We start from the raw sequence: 15,473 nt of genomic DNA, 5'->3' as shown, positions 1-15,473 counted from the left end.
CCCAAGTGAACATTGGTGCTATCTCTGTGTAGCCGACATTTGGGGGGCATTTGGTCTCTTTATGACATCAGCCTTTTCTGTTTATTAGAAGGTAATGACCTCAGCAGCTGTTTCCATAGTAATTTGTAGCTCTGCCCTGGATTGGTTGGATCTTACTGTGAGGTCACTCACCCTCAGTTGAAGAGTAAGCCACCTTGGAGAGTTAGGCAGTTAGGGAGTTAACATCTCACGTGCCTATAGAAGGGTCATCTAGGCGCCTCTCCTTGAATCACTACTGCTCCGGCTATGAACCGGAGGAAGGGAAATTGTGAGTGGGCTACACGCCTCATTTTCTGCTTTCTTTGCTGGTTGTGTTCAGCTGCCCTTCCTTTGGGACATTGTCTTTCTGAGGGTTTTGTGCTTCCTGCGTGCGAGGCCCCTGGCCTCCAAAGGAGGGTCTGTTGCCTTGGGCATGGGGGTCCTGCCTGCTCCTGGTGACCTTTGTTCCCTCCTTTCCGGGTTGTCTCCTCTCCCCTAGGCGAGTATAGTGCTGGAAACAAACACGACCCCTTCGAAGCCCCAGAGGACAGAGATCTTCCCGGGGAGAAGTACTTCATGGACACGGAGCCTGCCAGCGAGCCCCCTGCCGACCAGGCGGCCCCGGACGTGCCACGCAGCCCCACCCTCCGGCTGGACAGAAAGCGCAAGGTCTCTGGCGACAGCAACCACACCGAGACCACTGTGGAAGAGCTCCCGGAGGACTCTCTGCTGAAAACCAAGCGGAGACGGGTCTCCAAAGGTGAGCTCGGTTTGGCTTCGGGCCCGCAGGGCACCCCGCGGAAGTCCTGGAGCGGAGCAGTGGAAAGTTCCAGTCCCACCCTGGAGCCCTGGGGGAGCCACTCACACCTCCCCAACCCCCCCAACCCCCCCCACCCCCACCCCCCACCCCCCCAAAGCCAGGTGCCGGGGCTGGAGCCCAAAGATGGCCAAAGGCAAGTAGGCCCCCTCCCGAGACTTGGTGACAAGTTCCAGCCAACACAGTGACCACACCCCCTCCCCTCCCCCACCCCTCTTAGTGATGTGTAAGACAGTTTGTTCCCCCCCACCCCCTGGGGGGCTTCTTCATTAATTTGTAGTTATTTCTCCATTAGATGACTGGCCTGAGAGGGAAATGACAAACAGTTCCTCTAACCACTTAGAAGAGCCACATTGTAGTGAGCTGACCAAGCTGAAGGTGTGCATTGAATTAACAGGGCTCCATCCCAAAAAGCAACGCCACTTGCTGCACCTTAGAGAACGGTGGGAGCAGCAGGTGTCGGCAGCAGAGAGCAAACCTGGCCGGCAGGGCAGGAAGGAAGTGACCCAGGCGGTTCAGCCTGCGGTCACCCCCCAGGGCAATAGCATCTCCGAAGAGAAACCTGGCAGGAAAAGGGCCGAGGCCAAAAGCAACAGAAGCTGGTTGGAGGAGTCAGTTAAACACACTGGCAATGAACAAGGTACGCACGGGGCGGGGGGCGCTCCTGGAGGGTGGATCACCCGCCCTCTGTGGGAAACGGCACTGGAGGGGACCTGAGCGCCATCCAAGTTGACAAGAGTAGCGTGTGGCGAGCGGGGAGTTCTCTTCATGAGGTCCTTTCAGCCTGCACACTTCCTTACGGAATGTACAGTGAGGCGGGAGCTCGGCTTCCTCATTACCCAGCCCGCGGCTGGGCAGGAAGGGAAGTCTTGGGTGACCCCGGGCGCTTGTCGGCGTCCTCTTTCCAGCCTCAGGCTGTCCCCAGTCGCCCTGTCCCGAGCACCCAGGCCCCCCACGGGTGGGGACGGGAGCGCACGAAGGGCTGGCTTCTGCCCTCTCTTGCGGCCCTTTGAAGCACCTTGCCATTTGGCGTTTCGTGGGTTAAGCTATTTGCCGGTTGAATGTGGGATAATTAAAATATTAATGCTTTGAAAACATAATTGGTGTATCTTTAAAAACTGAAGCCGCTCCAATGATCAGTGCTAACAATGGGCTTTTCTTTCCTCACTGGCTACAACTGTGTAACGCCCGCTTCTTCTCCCCCTGCCTCCCGCCCTCCCCCCCTGTGGATTCAGCCTTGCCTGTGTTCTCCGGCTCTCCGCCCGTGAAGGGCCTTTCATCCACCAATGCAAGCGGCCGAAAGCAGACTCAGCCAGGCTGCACGCCAGCCTCAGGACTGCCTACCAAACATGACCAAGTTAAAGAAAGCCAGAAGACAGATGTGGTGTGCATGGACGTCGAAGAGGACTGCCAGGCCACGTCCCTGCTGCAGAAATACACCGACAACAGCGAGAAGCCATCCGGGAAGCGACTGTGCAAAACCAAGCATCTGATCCCTCAGGAGCCCAGGCGGGGCTTGCCGCTGCCAGGGGACTACTACGTGGACAATGCCGATGGCAAGGTACCTCTTGCCCCCGGCTCTCCCCCGCCCCCCGGGCCCGTGCGAGCACAGCCCGCCTGCCTACTTCTCTGCTTCTGGGGACAAAGCTTTCCTTTTCCTGAACCCCTCCCCCCAGAACGTCACTGCCCCTTCCTAGGGGACCTGTCTCCTGGGTGGTGGTGAAGTTTCCAGCTAGTAAAAATGCAACCCCTTCCTCCCACCCCGCCTCCCCCAGACAGAGAGGAGGAAAAGTGCTTTCCTCCACTCAGGTTTGTAACTCAGGGAGGAGGGGAACCAGGCGGGTGGTGGAAGGACAGCCTGAAATGTGTGCGCTGTGTGGTTTCGTGATAGGTGACCGTCCGGAGATTTCGAAAGCGGCCTGAGCCCAGTTCCGACTATGATCTTTCGCCGGCCAAGCAGGACCAGAAGCCCTTGGACCGCTTGCAGCAACTGTTACCACCTTCCCAGGCCTCGCAGCTGACATGCTCGAGCTCCCCTCCAGAGACCACCCAGTCCCGCCCAATGCCACCGGAAGCGCGGAGACTCATCGTCAATAAGAACGCGGGCGAGACCCTCCTACAGCGGGCCGCCCGGCTTGGCTACGAGGTGAGCGTCCTTGTGGGTGCCCCGGATTCAGGATCCGCCGGCTGCTGCTCCTTGGGTGGGAGACGCACTGGCTGGGGATGGGGGGCGGGTCTCAGAGCCACGTGGCGGGCTGGGCTGGGCGTTCCAGCGGAACGTTTGTGTTGGCCCCCGCGCTCACACTGCCGACTCTTCGGTGGCTTGTTCAGTCGTGGTGTGAAAAGAAAGGCAGGCCTCTCTGATGTTCCGTTCACGTTCAGGCAGGTAGGCTGCTTCGGCCAGTCCGGCTCACTTATCTCTGATATAAAATCTGACCTAACCCAGGGCTTGGCGACCAGGGGAATTTTAATGAGCCCTTTTGGATCCCGAATAGCGAGAGAGAGAGTAGTTATTAGCTCTATTGGGTTACTTGTGCTGTTTGGGGCGGGGTGATGCCCCTGTGGGGTAGCGGGTGGGAAGTGTCTGTGCAGAGTAGGGGTGGGAGTGGGGCAGACCTGAGCAGTCTCTTTCTGGGAGGGCACAGGAGCCGAGGGCTGATGGGCGGGCGGGGGGGGTGTTGAGCCTTGCACAGAACTCCCTGTCCACACTGCTGTATCCCAACCCAGCACGGCTGATGACAGTGATAGTCTCTATTGCTAGAGCAACGTAGACAGAAAGATAGCTGATATCTTTCTAAGCCCGTGTGATCTGTAGTAACTCCTTTCACCCTTTTAACATCTTCACGTGGGAGTAACGAGTACTAGCCCACTCTCGGATGAGGAAACAGCCCCAGAGGGGTTAGCTGATGCCCGTACAGGTAGCAATCCAGCAGTACTGCACAGCCCACCACTCCCCACCACGCTTCTCGCCAAGACTGGCTCACATTGGAGTTGCCCTTTTTACAGTTCAAAACCTCTGTGAGACAGATTACTCCCTCTGCCCTGTGCAGTTCCCCCACCATACTTGTCAGTAGGAATTGTGATGTAATAGCCCACAGGGCAAAGGCATTTTTTTGTGCTGGCATCAGCCCTCTGGGAGTTGAATGGTGACAGTAAAATGCGGCTCAGCAGGCTGAGGGTGGAGGTGTGGACGAGCACTGGGGCGGCAGGACCCAGGCTGGCCCGGAGCCCTGGCGCCCACACCCTCAGCCAGCTCTGTGCCCCTGTGCCCCGTCTCCCCCCCCCCGCCCCCACCACCGTCCATAGTGCCGTGAGCCCTTCGAGGTGAGCCTGCCTTGGCCCTAAGGCATGACTGTGGGCGGGAAGTTGGAAGCTCTAGGGCTATGCTTAGTTTGGGGGGGTTTTTTTGGTCGTTGGTTGAATGTGCTGTTGTTTATATCTACACGTCTCTTGGAGACCTCTCCACTAGCTAGAGAGCACTTCCTGGTAGTTAGCACGGTTACTTGGAGGTGAAGTCCAAGGAGAGCCGAGAGCAGCAGCGCCTAGGAGGACAGAACAGACAGACGTCGCACAGAGTGCTGAGCTAGACCCCCCGTGGTTGAGAAAATAGACTCCTTGCTTCCAGCAAACGCTGGAGGTGGGGGGGAGCCCCCTAACCCCAACTTTTGGGTTAGGGTTGAGAAAATAGATTCCCGCTTCCAGCAAATGCTGGAGATGGGGGGGCGGGGTGCTCCTGCACCCGCCGTGGAGGGCGGGGCTCCTAGCCCCACCTGTGAACTTGGCATCATTTCCAGCAGTCTCCCTTTGGGACCAGAGACCTCAGAAGACCCTCGTTGGTCCTCTAAGACAGTTTCCATTTCGGTTTGGTGGGTCTGAGGCCTGGACCAAGGGGCACTTGATCCATACTTTTTCAGGCTACCTGGCCTTTGATCGCACAGGAAGCCTTGGGAATGTTTATGGTCGGATTTGGTTTTTTCTTCAAATGTAAATTTCGATATGTAGATTACACAGATCACCAGTTTTGATGCTGAACATTGTGACAAGTAGATGAACGCTTTCAACTTTGAATCCAACTTTCTGGGATTTCTCTGGGCAGAATTTTAAATGTTGGGATGATGGCCCAGTTGGGAGATGGGGCAACCTAAACCTTTTAAAATTGAAGGACAGTTTGCTTAACCAGATAAGGGTGCGGTTCGGGAGGGTTTTCCTGAAGTTTTGTCTTCAGCATTCTTGGTGGTTTTCTTCTGCTTAGCCAAAGATACCATGTGCGGTATAAAGGCGGTCTGAGCTTTATGTCGTGATAATCTGGTTCTGGAAGTCTAGAAACACACTCTGGCTTCAGATCCGCGTTCAATAGATCACTTGCGTGGCCAAAGACCTCAAACCTTTCCCTCCCGGGAAAAAGGCTTCTGTTTCTTCGGCTAAAACGCCAGTGTGCGACCACGTGCTTGTGCCTTTAGCGGTGATGGTTAAATTTTCTATGAATTGAATAAATCATGTTTTTTAAAAAGTTAATGAGGCATTTAATTAATTAACAACGTCGGGTTTATGGCCTTTATGGTTACATTTTGCGGGTAATGGCATTCGGCTTATAGCCGCTTAACAGACAGTTGTCCCACAAAAGCAGTTTGATTTTGCTTGGGAATGGGTGGGCTGCCCTTCAAACACTCCCGTTTATTTCTAGCGGAGAAAATAAAGCAAGTCTGTGTTGCGTAGACAGACTCGCCCCACCTCTTCACCTTTCAGTTAGAGAAACTGTCGGTGACGACGGTTGCCATCCATTTAGACGCCATCACCCTCCTAGCTAGGAGAGTGTAGTTAGCCCACTTGACCCCCAACAGAGAAGGCCTGTGGGATGCTCGTCACAGCTGGATTGCATCCCTCTAACTGGGGCCCTCTTGGGCCTTTTGAATCTTCCCAGCTGACCAGGTACCAAAGACCTGAGTTACAGGTCTAGTAGTTCACGTTAATTGAACCTGGGGTTTAATATCTCTGGGCCTCAGTTTCCAAGTGTTGAATGAGGAGGATAGTACTACCTTCCTTTCCTGATATCTCCTGGGTTCCCGTGGGTGACAGAAGACGTGGTATCAACGTGGTTGAGTTAGGACAACCCGTGGCAAAAAGTCTGACCTGGCCGTGGGGCTACTGCTGCCTTTGCTGCCATCTTCCAGGAGGAGAAGAGAGTTGACTTACCCATCAGCTTGGACGGCCTTTCGTTTCTAGGTACCCTTGAATCGGCCCTAGCAGTGATGAAGGTTTCCAGGTGAAGGCCATGATTGTCACAGCAAATAAACCCAGGGTTGAGTAAATTGATCTGTGCACAGCAGTTGGTGGCGTTCAGACCTGATCCCAGAGCCACGTGACAGGGCCTCTCCCTGGCTGGGGCACACAACTCATTAGCTTGCAGCCGTCCACTCAAGTCTGGCTGGTGAGGGCCTGCTGAAAGAGCAGCAGCTTCATGCGGTATCCTGGATACCAGGGCTCGGGGCAGGTGGCCTGGGAGCCCAGAGGATTGTGGGCTTTACGGCAGGTTGGGATCTGAGCGGAGAAATGCATTCGTGGGCGTGCCTTTTCTCTTCCTCCTCTTGTTTTGGAAGGGAGCTGCCGCAGTGACCTGAAGTAACAGGGCACCAATGGCCAGGTTTACCAGCATGCCCCATTAGGTCCACGTGGTGAGCAAATGGAACATTCTGGTTCGCTCCCAAGTGAGTGGCCGCCTTTGATTGGCGTGTCCTCCAAAGGGCATAAAAGGTTTCACAGAACCCATCTCGCACTTACGGGCGGCTAGAATGACCCCCGTTTTAGGTTTAACAGATGAGTTGCCTGAGAGATGTCACAAGGAGGCCTGCTCTGACCCCGTCCCATCCCCCCTTACCCAGCAGACCATGTGTTGGGCCACATGCAAGTTCTGCCTACTCCCAGCTCTCAGAACCTGACAGCTCTCTGCTGGGCATGACTTAACCAGTATAAACAGTATAACGTATTTTCTGGTGGCAGACGTTTTCGACGTGTTTGAAAACTTTCTTAAGGTGATAAAACATTGAATAAATTACTGCTCTGCTTACTGGGAGTGGCTCATATTAATATTTTAACAAGCCAAAGAAATAAGATTAAGAACAGTGATTCTGATGCACAGCGTTGACACAGAACACCTTCGGAGCGGGGGAGGGTGAACGTTTTATTTGACTCTTAAAATGTGGAGGTTGCAGCCTGTGGTATAGCAGGTTCCTGTCATTAACTGGAGTAAATATGAAAATATTAGACTGATTCTGCCCCGAGAAGCTGGAGTGAAGCAAAATACAGGGTGGGCTTATTGGAAGCATTTTGTGTCATTCCTCGAGGATGGAGAGAGAGAGCTTCTCTTTAACTCTACTTAACATACAAACAAGAGCGTCTGAGGCCCAGGTTCTGATTTGGGGTCTTAACAGGGGGCGCGAAGATGTAGCCGACCTGGGTGTCCCTCCTCGAAGCTGGGGATGTTCTCTGGCTGACTTACGCTCTCTTTAAGCGTTGGTCGGCCATACTTTGATCTAAACTTGTGTTATCACCCACTGCCACCGACTGAACGGACCCATCAAGTGAGGATGGTCTGTGCTTGGCGATGTGGCATCTAAGATGTTAGCAGCCGTGACACCTCTGTACCGGTCACGTCGGCCCCTGGGCTGAGGGCTTTCGACGCTCTCCGAATGCGTCCTCTCAGCAGCCCTGTGGACGCTTGGAGAAGTTCAAGGGGAACTTGCCCATGGCCAGGCCACTGGTGCAGCAGAGCCTTAGACAACACTGTCTGCATCTCCAAGCCCTTCGCACGCACTCTTGCCCCCCACCAAGATGCCTGCCGCCTGCCCGCGCCATGGTGGGCTTTTGGACCCATGGATGTATGCCTTTGAAAGTGGGCACCGCCAGCCTATGGAGAGGTCACCCTTGCAAGGTTCACTGTATGGTGGTCTGATGGTATCTCCTCTCCTCTCCCTGTAGGAAGTGGTCTTGTACTGCCTGGAGAACAAGATTTGTGATGTGAACCACCGCGACAACGCGGGTTACTGTGCCCTGCACGAGGCTTGTGCAAGGGGTTGGCTCAACATTGTACGACACCTCCTTGAATATGGCGCCGATGTCAACTGCAGTGCCCAGGATGGAACCAGGTCTGTGGCGGTCTTGCTCTTGGCCTGGCCCTGCTGGGGCGTAGGCAGCGGTTCTCAGGGTGTGCGGGGAACCCCAGAAGGAAAGATGGAGAGTGAGTGCCATGTAAGCACACTGAGGGCGGAGTCCTCTAGAATGGAATCGGACAGATCTTTCTGGCAAATTTCCATAGAACTTTAAAACTTTGTGACGCTGTTATTGCAGGGACAGAAGTCCCTGAAAATGTTGGGCCTGCCTGAATAATCTTTTAAGACCCTGGACTCTCCACCAGCGTCTGTTGAATCACAATATTTAAAATATACGTGAGTTGAAAGTGCTCGGAGTACAGACAGGTCCAATGGCGACTGGCCTGATAGGACCTGCCGTGTCCACCCACATCCCCGGGCCTGGCCCCCACTCTGTCCTTGACCTCGGTTTAGTGGCCAGAGGCCCAGGTCTGAGTCAGCCCGAGCATCTTCCTGGTTGTGCCTGGGATGCTACCACGAGGCAGGGCACTGGTGCTTTCCTGACAGTCATAAAATTAGCAAAACCGAAAGGTATTGGGTGGTTCACGGTTTCCAAATAGCATTCTTTCTGGATGGGACTGCGGACAGTGCTCCTGACCCCAGCGGACACAGGCAGGAGGACTCTGTACCCTCCTGAGGACTTGCCCTGCCTGTCGACTGCTTCTGGGCGAGAGGGTTGATCTCTCATCTCCAAGTTGGTTTCAGGAGAGGTTCCACTTTGCCCCTAGTTTCTTTTACAAACTGCACTTTTTTTCGTTTTGTTTGTAATGGTATAACGATTGCTTGTCGTATGGGCTTCCGTGATGCTGCGATTCTCCCCCCCACCCCGCCGTAAATTATCTTCTTACAGTCTGTCACTATTTAAGTTCATTGGAAACGTTCTCATCGTGGCCTGAGTTCCTCCTTGGACTGTGCATTAAGAGAGATTTGCATTTAAGAATTAGGCCTGAGATAGTCCCTTCACCTGTCCCGTAAAGGGTTATGTGTCGAACTAACAGAGTCACGGGCCAGTCACAGTGCCTCCGTTCCCTACGTGGAATGGCAGTGACCGTACACTCGCCTCCTCGGTGAAATAGCGCGCCTACAAGGCTTGGCCGCACACGCTCGATTTGGCCCTGCGTCGCTAGAAGCACGCGTCGCGTGCACAGGTGTAATCCCCCGCACCTCTCCTAGGCCTCTCCACGATGCTGTCGAGAATGATCATCTCGAAATTGTCCGCTTGCTCCTCTCCTATGGTGCTGATCCCACCTTGGCTACATACTCAGGTAGAACCATCATGAAAATGACCCACAGCGAACTTCTGGAGAAGTTCTTAACAGGTATGACGGAGATCAAGAAACGGTCTTGTTCAAGCATCTAGACGGTGACTTCACAGGCTTTCACCTGGCTTCCCCCTAGCCCCACCCCCCCCCCCCACCCCCCCCGCCGTTTACCCTAAGTGACACTTTACCGGGAAAAGTGGCCTCACGTTAGTCTGTCAAAGAAGAGATGCATACTTTGAGTTTGGCAAGGGAGTGCTGGAAAACTCCTAGCTAGCCAGGCTAGCTTTTGTTTGGCAGGCTGGGGCGCTGAGGCGGGCAGTCCCTCAGGGAGGTGGGTGGACGCGTGGGTAGGTTTCAGTCAGATACCTGGAGGCGTGTGCAACACCAGCCCCAGCGTGAGACGTTCCCGAACTCCAGCAGCGTTTGCCTCTTGCCAGCAGGCGTTATCTTGTTTCTCTCTCTCCCTCTCTCCCCCTCTCTCTCCAGACTATTTAAACGACCTGCAGGTTCCTGATGACTATGACCCCAGTGGCTCTTGGGAGTTCTACGGCAGCTCTGTGTGTGGTGAGCAGCCTTGTTCGTTTCATTTGGGCGGGATGTGCGCGAGTTACAGAACGTTTCTCTCTGGTGCGGGCGAGGGCTTGCGGGGGTGGTGGTGCTGTGAGCAGGACTCACTCGGGAGATAATTTTTCCAGGGTCCTTTTTGGAGAACAGCTGGAATCGTGCTCCAGCTCACTGACCTCTCTCTTGTTTGCCTCCCGGATAGAACCAGATGATGAAAGTGGTTACGATGTTTTAGCAAATCCCCCAGGACCGGAGGACCAGGATGACAGCGACGAGGCCTATGGTGACCTATTCGAATTTGAATTTTCCGAAAGCCCCCTTTTGCCATGTTACAACGTCCAGGTGTCCGTCGCTCAGGGGTGAGTGTGGCCAGCGTGTGGTGGAGAGCCAGCCCAGCTGCTCTATGGGGTGGCAGGAGTTAGAAATCCCCTTCAGCAGATGAAGGTGGATGGGTGGGGGGTGAGTGAATTCCTCACCAAGTGTCCACCGACCTCACATAATGCAGTAGAACTTTTCCAGAAAAGTGTGGGGGGTGGGAGGGCTCCCCAGCAAACTGCCTTCATTGGAACACACCCCTAGGGCCCAAAGGACACGGGAGTCAGTGACTGGAATTGCACGGTTTCAGTCACTAAACTCTTGGGGAAGGGATCCTCCCCAAACGGCTACCGTGGGGGCCTTCCAAGGCGCGTGAGGTCCACGGGATGATACTGATGTACCCTCTTCTCGTATAAGATTAGAGAAAACCATATGTGGCACCTGGGATCTTATGTGTCTTCAGATTTGCTTAGATCGAGTCTTGTCCCCACGGTCGGGCCGCTGTGCCCCATGACCAGCCCTTCGGAGTGAACACGTCAGGAGACCTTGCTCTGCTGTGTGTTGACCCCGGGGCCTAAGGAGTAGCGTCCTCCTTGGACTCTGAGGCTGGGAACGTGTCTGCCTTTGTGGTGACGTTCTATTCGGGACGGAGGTCATAAAGCGTGGCAGGGTACCAGGAAGGATTGCACCGCCTCCCTTCTCGAAGGAGCCTCACTCCCGGAAGCATTGAGGGGCGGGCTGGAGGTGTGGGAAAGGAAGGGAAAGCCAGGGGACCTCGAGTGAGGGCCGGAGGGGAGGAGAGATCAAAGAGGTGTTTGCCATCTCCCTTGGGTTGGCGTACAGACTGGTTTTCCCCAGTGACTAGAACGGGGTGCACTTACTTGGAGAGGGGTGACCTGAGCTGTGACCAGAGCCAGGGCAGCACCGGGGTGGCCCGCAACGAGGCTCGTTCAGGGACACTGCTCCTTCTTTTGTCTAAGTTGGCTGATCCGCCCTAGATGGTCTCTTAACACACGCACACGAGTCCAGAGCTCCCCCCCTAGAAGTAGATCTTCCGGGCTTCCCTGGTGGCGCAGTGGTCAAGGATCCGCCTGCCGATGCAGGGGACACGGGTTCGAGCCCTGGTCCGGGAAGATCCCACATGCCGCGGAGCAACTAAGCCCGTGCGCCACAGCTACTGAGCCTGCGCTCTAGAGCCCACGAGCCACAGCTACTGAAGCCCGGGCGCCCAGAGCCCGTAACAAGAGAACCCACCGCAGTGAGAAGCCCGCTCGCCGCAACTAGAGAAAGCCCGTGCGCAGCAACAGACCCAACGCAGCCAAAAATAAATAAATAAATAAAATTTAAAAAGAAGTAGATCTTCTAAGGACAGTGAGAAGTGGGGTGGGGGTGGGGTAATCAAAGTGGAAGTAACGGGCCCTTTCACCGCCAGGAGACGGGTAGTTCATAGTTGGGAGCGCTTCTCATTTTGCCGGAAACTCAAACCACTGTCCTTTCTCTGGTGCAGGCCTCGGAACTGGCTGTTGCTGTCAGACACGCTCAAGAAATTGAAAATGTCCTCCCGCATATTCCGCTGCAATTTCCCAAATGTAGAAATTGTCACCATTGCGGAGGCCGAGTTCTACCGGCAAGTGTCAGCAAGTCTCTTATTCTCTTGCCCCAAAGACCTGGAGTCCTTTAATCCGGAAAGTAAGGAGCTCTTAGATCTGGTGGAGTTCACGAACGAGCTTCAGACTCTGCTGGGCTCATCCATGGAGTGGCTCCACCCCAGCGACATGGACTCAGACGACTACTGGTGAGCTCGCCGGGGCCCGCCGTGTACAGTGTGTCATAGTGTTAATCCTTGTGCATATGTGTCATAATACGACTATTTCTGTAAAGAAAGGACACTATTACATATGAAATATCTCTTCTTTATATAAGAGACACGACTCCAGTCGGAAGGACTTAGAAACATGTTTTTTCTTTTTAAACTTTTAAGTCAGTTTTTATGAAGTTGTTATAATGTTTCTTTACTTTTCAATGCACACATGCTTTGGGATATGTTTGTTTTTACTCGGAACAATTGTTTCTTTTCTTTTTTAAGGAGAAAAAAAAATAAGGAAAAGGAGCTCCACACTTTGACTTAATTTCGTACAAAGCTCCGACGACAGAGGCCATAACTGTTGAGAGTGTGGTCAGAACCGTGTGGTTGGTTTGGGGGGTTGAATTCGGGGAAGGCACTTGGCGACGTTGTAACTTTATGTTTTGTTTACAGAGTACCTGCTCAGGCCAGGTCAATGCTATTGGATGTGATCCAGTAGTGTGTAATATAAATTCAAACCATATCCACACACAACAACTAATTGTATGAAACTTTTATATCCTAATTTAAAAGCTGTGAAATTAGTTTTCACGCATCAAACCGGATTGTTTATATGTTTAAACATTTTATGCTCTTATTTAAAGAAGACTTTGAGCTATTTTTTTCTGTACCCTGTAAAATACTGAAAACTAACATAATATGTTGAAGTTGCTTGAAATTGTACATAAAACTAAAATTTTCTGAATTGTGTGTTTATGTTTGAAATCTGTGTTTTAACTTTGTAAGTAAATTCTCTGCCTTTGTATTTATATTTTACAAAAATTTTCTTAAAAGGCAATAAACCTGTTGAGGAAAGGAGAAGATTGAAGTACCTTGTTTCCTATGTATTTTCCTAAAACATTACTGTTGTCACAATTTTTTTTAAAGCGGTGTTGACGGTCGGTTCCCCATAGATAACTTTAGGGCGATTTATAGTCTCTATGAACTGAAACAGACTAGAGGATTTCAGGGGAGTGAGACTCTGAAGACAATTTGAAGTTCTATCCTGAAAACTCAATTCATAGACATATATGTTAATGTTTCTCAGATCCTTCTCAACCCTGTCTCCTCTGATGCCCTAGCAGGCTTTTACATTGCCTTTGACCCTGATGGACTACAGTAGCTTCATCATGGCCAACCCTTTATCTTTAGGAAGACTTTTTCCAGAAACAAGACTTTCATTGTGTCACTTCTCCCTCCAGACCTCGTGTTTTTCTGTTACCTTTTAACATGAAGTCCAAACCCGCTTGGCCCAGTAGTCAAGGCTTGTAGTTTTGACCACTCAGCTACTCTACTGCTCTTACTTCTTGCGGCAGTATCCCTGTTGGGTACTATCAATTTCCATCCTACATCCTTTTAATTCCTTCTTTCATTGCAGAGGCTAGAAACCTGAGCACCACTAGACTCCCTTGCCGCTAGGATTCTGAATGGTCGGTTTGGAAGGCAGAGCGAGGTAGAGGCATCTTCCTGCTCTACTGGCTGCTGGTAAGAAGGGTTAGGGAGACATGCTGGCCAGTTTTAGTGACTTGACCAGCCTTCCAACACTGGGTTTTCAGCTTTGTGGGTAATGAGACGCAGTAGTGATTGTGGTGATGTCTGGATGACAACCTCAGCAGACTGTTCTTAAATCCAGTGGTTCCGGTGTCATCCCCGATTCACATTCCTCTAGCCCAGCATCTGATTCCTTGTATCAAGTCCACTTGGGATCAGAATGCCCTTAGCGCTTGTCAGTCTTGCAATGAACCCTGAGAACACCTAGGCAGAGTAGACGGAAGGGGCCACGGCGATGATGTACTGGAGTGGGGTCGTGAAGTATGCAGAGGGAGGGGACCTGCAAGCTCTGTGACCTGGCAGGTGGGAAAAGTGAGCCATGTTTGGGAATGGGGAAACCCAGCACTGTCAGAGGTGGAAATGAGAGAGAGCCCATTGTTGGTGAGTACCAAATGATGCTTGGGATGTATCCTGAAGACAAAAGGGAACCAACAGTGTTCTTGATTTACTAATTTTTTGATCATAAACAAGTACACTTTCATTGCTTTAAAGAAAAATCCCAGCATTTCAGAAATAGAGGTTCTTGTCATCCCAAGCCAACCCTTCCTCCCCTTCCCCACTCCGGAGTTAAAACCAGTGTTCACAGTTTGCTGAATATTGTTTATTAGGAAGTCATCTGACACAACAGGAGAGAAAGACAAAGTAAATAGCAAGACCTGAAGAAATGATCGAAACGAAAGAATACCAGTGAGCCTGAACTTCTATAGGTAACGAGGAGCTCCTAAGAGCCCAAATAAAAGCAACGAAAAACTCCAAGTTACTTCGCTGTTTGTATTTGTGCTGGCAGTACGGGGGGGTGCCCGAGACCAACTGAGGTTCTATCCTGGATGAAGGCCATTTTATTAATAAAGCCAAGAAAATAAGTGAGAGCCACAGGTTTAAGGGGTGCAGGGGAAGTGAGTAATGGGCTCGGTATAGGAGACATTTCACGTTGTGGTTTATGCGGTTGGAGGAGCTGTTGTTGAGTCAGAACATTTATTGTAAGAACCATCAGGGTGTTAGAAAACGTGGACAGAGGATAACTAGGGTATCCGACCCAGGGTATAGATGAGCTGCCCATGGCCTAGAGAAGTTTGGATGTCAAGGAATTCCCCACGGGTAAAGAGGAGGTACCGTAGGTGTAGAGGCACCCGCCCCCTGCCCCCCCCTCCAATGGGAGCAGAGGGAGTGTACCCGCTGGGCGTAGAGGAGCTCTCCACAGTGAAGATAGGGTATAAATGAGGTCATACTGGCTGCAGCGGGCTCCCAGGTATAGATTCGCTCATACTGCTTACCAAGGTGGAGAGTAGAAGTATGCTTCTTCTGAAGGTGCCTCTAAAGGTCAAGGTCATTCCCTTTGTCTGGTCCTACCTCCTGGCTACAATGTGGTTGGGACCGCTATAGCCACAGCACCCACCCTGGACCATGAGGCATGGAAGTCAAGCACTCAGTGTATTTGGAGGAGCCTGGGTACCCGAGGACCTAGTGGCACAGAGCCACCATACCAGCCCTGCCCTGCTCTGCCTGCCTTTTTATGTTTGAGAAAAATAAACAGTTCTGTTGAAGCCACTGTTATTTTGAGTTTTTCTACGACTCCCACCAAATCTGATCGTAATATGCTTATCATCTGTGTGCACTTGGGCATCTTCCTCTTTCAGCCTCATCAAATTGGCCCAAGAGTGTAACAGCAAAGGAGTGAAAACACCCAAATCACCATCAGCCGGGCCCTGTCTGAAGTAACAGTGGTACATCTGCACGGTGGGTACTGTGCAACTGTCCAAGGAATTGAGAGCTAGCTCTAAATTGCTTCAGAAATGGTTACCTCTGGGTGAAGAAGAACAAGGTGCCAGGAAAAGGGGTGGAAACGTCACTTCTCTGAATGTTCTTATAGTATCGATCTGACTTCAGAGTCTACATAATTATAAACCAAAAGCAATGTCAAATCAAAAAGCAAAATGAAACCAACCTTAACTATCCAG

General features: G+C 52.1%; 1 protein-coding gene across 10 annotated transcripts in view; it reads left to right on the top strand.

Moving 5' to 3' along the window:
• BCOR (BCL6 corepressor) overlaps positions 1 to 15,152 on the top strand; it is a 116,163-nt gene extending 101,011 nt beyond the window's left edge. For 4 of the 10 annotated variants that reach the window (XM_027091438.1, XM_027091439.1, XM_027091442.1 and 1 more), the window contains 9 exons: positions 518 to 778; positions 1,131 to 1,475; positions 2,071 to 2,396; positions 2,727 to 2,981; positions 7,811 to 7,977; positions 9,154 to 9,299; positions 9,729 to 9,806; positions 10,009 to 10,165; positions 11,629 to 12,786. In XM_027091438.1, coding sequence (XP_026947239.1) covers positions 518 to 778; positions 1,131 to 1,475; positions 2,071 to 2,396; positions 2,727 to 2,981; positions 7,811 to 7,977; positions 9,154 to 9,299; positions 9,729 to 9,806; positions 10,009 to 10,165; positions 11,629 to 11,920 — 2,027 coding nt within the window. In that variant the 3' untranslated portion in view covers positions 11,921 to 12,786. Of the gene's footprint in view, positions 1 to 517; positions 779 to 1,130; positions 1,476 to 2,070; positions 2,397 to 2,726; positions 2,982 to 7,810; positions 7,978 to 9,153; positions 9,300 to 9,728; positions 9,807 to 10,008; positions 10,166 to 11,628; positions 12,794 to 13,342 lie in introns of those variants that run through there. The other 6 variants (XM_027091444.1, XM_027091446.1, XR_003429655.1 and 3 more) reach the window with 5 other exon arrangements.
• The last annotated feature ends 321 nt before the right edge of the window (positions 15,153 to 15,473 follow it).

Source organism: Aethalodelphis obliquidens, unplaced genomic scaffold (genome assembly GCF_003676395.1).
Source record: "Aethalodelphis obliquidens isolate GAN/ISIS:26980383/991018 unplaced genomic scaffold, ASM367639v1 scaffold71, whole genome shotgun sequence".
NCBI classification, from domain to species: Eukaryota; Metazoa; Chordata; class Mammalia; order Artiodactyla; family Delphinidae; genus Aethalodelphis; species Aethalodelphis obliquidens.
The sequence above is the reverse complement of the archived record's forward strand: the minus strand, read 5'-3'. Positions and strand labels throughout refer to the sequence as shown.